A 6825-nucleotide genomic window follows, 5' to 3' on the forward strand; every position below is an offset into this window, starting at 1 on the left:
GAAGTCTCCTTTGAAATGTCTTTTCCTTTTTTGATATGTAAAGGTAGACATTTATATAGTCCTTGTATCTTTTACATTTAGTCAAATTAATCCTTTACTCTGAATCGAGACAAATAAATCCTTCCAATATGAGAGTTTTTCATTTTAGGGCTTCTACTTCTTATTATTAGATTTAAGGTATAATATTTCTATGATGAAAACATTACGCAAATATCACAAGTAAAAATATAAATTCAAGCCATTAACACTTCATAGTAAGGTCTTTTGAATAATATTTAGTTAAATCAACTTTTTTTTCTAGATAAAATTAAATTATTTATTTTTATTTATCAATAATAAAAACTCTCAATATAAATCTACATGCACAATATTTGCACATTGATAGCTAAGTGCTTTGATATACCTTTATATATGTACACACACCCATGCTTATCTAAATTACATTGAATTGATTGATTCAATAAATAAAAAAAATTATTTGAATTGGTCTAAAACAAAGGTATGAATCATTTGTGTAATTGGCTCAGTAAAAAATGACTTGGAACGAATGGATTGATTAAAATCTAATTAAAGTAATTAAGAACTGTATCGAATTGGGTTAAACCAATTAAAAATCAACTTGTCATGTGTTGCTTGGTAAAAAAAACAAAAAACAAAATATTTCTAGATGATGTTGAACGGAATCCAATTGAATTGGTGTACTACTACTGGTTGAATCAACTAGCCAATGAATCGGCACCTTGAAGATTCAAGCTCTAGTTCAATTCTGATAGATGGGCATTTATAGATGAATTTAATATAAAGTGTAAACTTAAAGTAAGAGGATCAAATTGACTAAAATATTTTAGATATGAGATTTGACTAAATGTTAAAATGTGATGGACTCCCTGCGATTTTTGTACTAAACAATTTAATTACATATTTTTTACTCATAAGAATTCCCCGTTGGAACATGAAAAAACGATTTGTCCTTTTTCCTTCACTAGAATGGTTTCCTTCCTTTTATATTTTTGCACCCCACTATACTTCTTCAACGTTTCTTGCATTTAACTTATAATCTAAGAATTCATTTTTTTTAGTGGGCAAATTAAATATTTTTTTAGAGAACTGTTTGATGTTTGTTTTCAAACTTAGTCCAGCATACTAGTTTTAAAATCTTCGAACTCAATTTATTATCTTGATCGATTTAAAATTAAATTATATAAACATTATAATAATATAACCTAATTAATTTAATGGGTCTTAAAATAACTAAAAAGATCAATAAAAAAAATAATTTGATTTTTTTAAAAAAAAATCATAATGAATATTTTTTAAAATATTAAATCAATCACATATTAGATATATCCATTCCATGGCTTAACCTAGCAAATTTACAATTCAGCTTATAGATTCCACTAAGTTTAAAAATTTTATTTTTTAAAATTATTTTTTTCTTAATTATATGATTATAAAAATAAATGCTTATAAAACTATGCACAAATTAAATGCCATAGTTTTATTTTCAAATTATTATAATTTTATAGAAAATAAATTGAATTGTTAAGATAAATTTAAAATTAAATAAATATTGAATGATAAAATTTTAAAAAATAAAAATATAAAAAATAAAAAGCTAAAAAGGGAAGGTAACGCAAGAACAAGGAACCACTTCCTTCACCGTGAAGGAATTGAGGTGGCACCCCAACTCTTTTTTATGTAGAAAGTAAAGTTTATGTATTTAGAAGAAGGAAAAATGATATACAAATCGTAAGATTTTGTGGGGCTTTTGTCGATGAATTCATGAAATACCTACGATCGAACTTATTATAATTTATTTATTAACAAAGCTTCAACCAAATCGATCCCTTGTATGCTAAAATTAGTTGATGTTGCTGCTGATAGTGATCAATACCGGAACTCCATTTCTGTCTCAAGAATACTTTTCAATTTTGTTTTCAAGTGTTAGAAAAAGAAAGTGGGAAAGTGAAAGTTAAAACAGACATGCATCTACCATTGTGCCTAAAATCAAAGATATAAGACAAGCAAAGACAATGAGCCATTGAAGTAGCCTAGTTGTTCTGGCTTTCTTTCTTCTTCTTCTTCTTCTTTTAAGAATGTTTTATAGCTTCTAATTTCGAGTTATCAAGGAAAGAAATGAATACATCAAGAAGTTAGCTTTTTTAAAAAAAAAAAAATTTGAACCTTTCCAGTAATTATTTTTCGGGACTTTGCTGAGTAAAGTGCAGCGTATAAAGACAAAAGAAGATAAAAAAAAACTACGAAAGGTTAATGTGAATCTATATAAATTTTAAGTTAAAAAAACTCATGAAATAATATATTAAAAAATTATATAAATTATGTTGTAGTCTTATATAATAATTTAAATTATATTAAAAAAATTATATAAATTATAGTCTTGTAGTTTCATCTAAGAATTTAAACAATTGAGTCATTTAGCAGTTTTATGTGTCAAATGGTATATATATTTATTAATATTTTGAAGTCATTCTTTATAATTTAAACATAAAATAATTGGACAATATCTTTAAATTGAATACAAAATAAATAACCAAAAAACAAAATGGAGCACAACCATTCAGGAACCAATACCCATTAATTAGTTTATTTATTGCCGCATAGATCCGTAGTTTGAGTATGATTTTTTTTTATTTTAATTTTTATGTAAGCCATGGTAAAACAAATATACAAGTCATATTTTTCAATACCAAACTTATTTTGGAAAACGCAAAACTCATGAGTTACACATATTATTATGAGACTAATAAACTAAAATTCTATATCTGAATAAAGGAATCGAGTATTTAGTTTTTTTTTTTTTTAAATGATGATAACTGGCATCAAGAATAAAAATAAAAATAAAAATATTAATATATTGAAGGAAATTATAATGCTAATTATTATGTGCTTAAGAAAACTAGGTGAAATTCTATTATCTCAATTTACTGGATGATGTTTTGCTAATTAATTATTTGATATTTGCATATTTAATTCTTAGGAACTATTGAATTTTTAAAATAATAATTCCATTATGTATTGAAAATTATATTTTATAACACAAGTATGTGTAAGCGTTCAACATCAGGGAGAATTTATAGTTCTTAAAAGATTAGAGGTTTGCAAGAATTTTGACAGTGTTAGAGTTATAATTATGCACCAATACATACATGCATACATGTATGTGTGTGTCTATATATATATATATATATATATATATATATATATGCAGATCTACTGGCAAGTCAATGGATCCGGTTAAAACCTATTTATTATTTTTTATATAAAATAATATTGTTTTATTTTTATTTTTAAAATAACATCATTTTAATTAATTCCAATTAACCCACCTAACTTACCTAACTTGACTTAAACCAAGTCATGCCCCGGCCAGGTCAATACAACTTGGAGAATAACAATCCTTTAAATCTCATCATAATATAAACACAGTACACACAGGCGTGCAAGCTGATGCAGCAAATTATTAGAAAAGAGACTCAAAAAATAAAATATAAGTAAAGTAAAAACACATAGAGCAATAGAAAACATTTCCAATGAAAATTTCAATCAACATTCATCACACGTTACACGCATATAAATAAGAACTGATGTTGCTGAGTTTATGGTTGCTGAAAACAATGTGCTAACCAGATAATCTATCCGTGCAATTGGAAGCATTATTCATCAATGGTGACATATCATCAATGATGACATATCGGTGATTTCTGATGTTCTTCTTCTGTTAGCCTTTGGTCAATGCCATGGACTTTGCTCGGAGATTCAGAAATATTCCCCTGAAAATGAAGGAAAAGAAGGCCGATTTCATTCTGCAAAATCTAGTAAAGTAAATTTAAAACAGAGATGAGTAGATTGGAGACGAAGAGAATACCAGCCGACTGCGATTAGGCTGTGGAAGATGACACGGAATTGCTGTGGAATGTACTGGTGATTTACCCACCCAACAACAGGCCAGAACTGCATTTTTTTTCATTTATCAAAGTTTTAGGACAATTAATAGACTTGTTATTTAATGTACCGAACTGATTTAACTGTAATCATCAAGGAGCAATACCGTCCATGATGTGAACTGCACTGCTGGGTATTCCTTCTTTAGTTTAGTTTTCACCTGCGACCAGGGTCTTCCTGCATTTCATGTTTCTTGTTAGATGATAAGCATCAATAATGTTCTCTTTCATGCAACAAACAAATCAATCAGCATATCATTTCCTAATGTCTGTGTGAAACTTTCTCAAACTGAGCCAACACATGCTTCTTCCAAGCTAACTTCGTTTTAAATTTCGACAGTTCTTTGACTTTAAAGTCATGCAAAAGTACTTCAAATTAAGAAATGGAAGAAATCTTACATTGGGATCATAATTGGGGAGTAGGTTGTGCAAGGAATCAATTTATTTTTTAATCCCTTTGTTTCTACTAAAGATTCTTTTCCATGGATCTAGACTTGTAACTTCACCAACTAAGTTTTTTTATGTCTTACCAGATTTTATGGAAGTGAAGCTTAGAAAAACCAACCATCAGATAGGATTGCAGCATTGCTGAGTTAATAATCTTAAGATGCAGATATGGACTTACCATCGATAACCATCCCATAATAAACCATGAAAACCAAGTTGTTCCAAGGAGAAGCTGTCAACTGCTCTACTGCCACCTGATATAATGATTCAGCGTTTTAGAATGGCTTTTAATTTAATAGGCTAGAAAAATACGTGTGATTGATTGAATGATCATCACTATTTACATAGGCATCAGGTGTTGCAGTAATATATAGAACATAATCACGGTTGAACAAATTTGAACACGACACTAGTTATATGATCAAAAAGTTGTAATTTATAATAGAAGAACTGAGAATTTGGAATTTTACAGGTGGAGTCACAAGTTAGTATACCTTCTTGGCAACTGTTGTTGTATCCTTCTTTCCCTTGAAAAGTTTATCCAGTAGTATATGTAGGTAATGGCCGAATGGTCCAAGATATCCAAACCCAAAAAGCTGCATTTAGCCACGTTAGGATGAATGATTGTAAGAGAACAGGAAAGGTTGGACAGTGAATAAACATATTTTAATTAACATTTCAGAAGTTGACATGCATGCAACTTAGAATATCCACAACTTTTTATAGCATTTAAAGATTCAAATTAATTTGCTGTAACTTAGGATCACTATTGTGTTTTGTCATGGTCAATTCAACTACGATTGAAATATAGGTAGATTTGATCATCTTTGTGCACAAATGCTTGTCATTTGCATCTAATGCCTGATATATACCAGAAAGTGACCAAAGGTAGACCAGTGGTTAAATAAGTTAATTTAATCCTGCCGAATAGGATCACCACACAAAAACCCTCATTCAAAAATTTATTGCTAAATATTCTCTCTTCAAGTAGTTTGCTGAAATACAAGCTAAACAACTCGATTTATACTAATTCTAGGTCTATCTTGAAGCAGAAAAAATCCTAATAAATAATTATAGAGCTACAATATATTTGGTATTCCTAAACTAAATAGTAAAAAATAAAAACACAATAAAGAAAAATATTTTCCTAAAATAAATAAGAATAAAAATAACGAAGGAAACAAATAATTTTCCCTAAAAATCATCCTGCATCATTTTGCAATCACGATTTCCTTTCTTTGCTTTCAATAGCCCTTGACTATTTGATATCAAGCTTGATACACATTCACCAAGCAACGTCAACATGGTTCAATTTTGAAACAGAAGAAACAATTTAGAAACCAATGCAAAGTTGCAATTTCTCTATCACAGCATACCAGTCTACAGCTAACTGAACTACACTGAGATAAGTTGACTTTATTGAGCTAAAGCTGATAATCCAAACTCCCCGCAAAATCTCTCAGCTTTCCTACTATTTCCTATCAATTAAAATTCTGCTTACTCCAGAGTCCTAACGCATAAATTGCTAAGGATTCTGGTTCTGCCAATCAATGAAGTTAATATATTCTATAATAAATATCAAAAGGGAAAAATAAACTGAATGGTATAAAACTCACACGGCTCAATCAGTTTCATAGGAAAACAATTGAAGGTAATGATATGAGAAAGAAACTAGCTTGTACCACTTTGAGCAAAATCCTTTTAATTTGAAGTTTCTGAATGCCAGAGAGTTTCTGCGATACTATGTCACTGAGAGCTGACAGCACCCCTGCTGTAATTGCCTGCATCACAAAAATTTTCTTACAGCATCAGATCGCATTACTAATTCACAAAGGTTAACAATTTAATAATTTAGATCTCAATTTTTCACTTCCAAACTCAAAACAATTGCAATTATCAAGAGGGCAGTTGACCTCAATTTCCCATTTTTTAAAAATTCAGAAAACTGCAAAGACCCAAACTTTCATCACATTCTTCCCTCAACCAAAGTAACCCATAAAAAATCAAGCCAAGAAAAAAGAAAAAACTAGAAAAGATTCAAACTTTCATCGATTTCTTCCTCAATCAAAGCAACCCATCAAAACCAAATCCAAAACAAACAAGAATACACATAAAAAACAGAGAGATTGTTTTCAAATACAGACCTTAGTTCTTAAGGGATGCTGTTGAAGCTGTAACATATACTGTTGCAGTCCCTTCTTTGCTACTGACCCCATTTTTGTTTTTCCTTTCTCCTCTCAGATTGAGCAAGGAAGACTCAACTTTTTATACTAATAATCACCCTCACCTAACTCCCTCTCGTCTCCTCTCTTGCTAACCTGACCAGCTGCTCGCTCTAGAATATCTAACAAGACATAAAAAAGTGACAAGTGGTACATAAGTTTTGGAGTCTCAGTTCTGTCTATGGAAGCCAATA

General features: G+C 29.5%; 1 protein-coding gene across 1 annotated transcript; it reads right to left on the reverse strand.

The window, feature by feature from the left end:
• Nucleotides 1-3528: 3528 nt before the first annotated feature.
• On the reverse strand, nt 3529-6825 carry LOC118061374 (peroxisomal membrane protein PMP22). The gene is made up of 7 exons (XM_035074806.2): nt 6554-6825; nt 6092-6190; nt 4904-5005; nt 4588-4663; nt 4070-4140; nt 3887-3972; nt 3529-3791 (listed from the first exon to the last, which is right to left on the reverse strand). Exons 1-7 carry the CDS (start codon nt 6623-6625, stop codon nt 3740-3742), a joined length of 558 nt encoding a protein of 185 aa, XP_034930697.1. The 5' UTR covers nt 6626-6825; the 3' UTR covers nt 3529-3739.

This window comes from Populus alba, chromosome 11 (assembly GCF_005239225.2).
Source record: "Populus alba chromosome 11, ASM523922v2, whole genome shotgun sequence".
Taxonomy (NCBI): Eukaryota; Viridiplantae; Streptophyta; class Magnoliopsida; order Malpighiales; family Salicaceae; genus Populus; species Populus alba.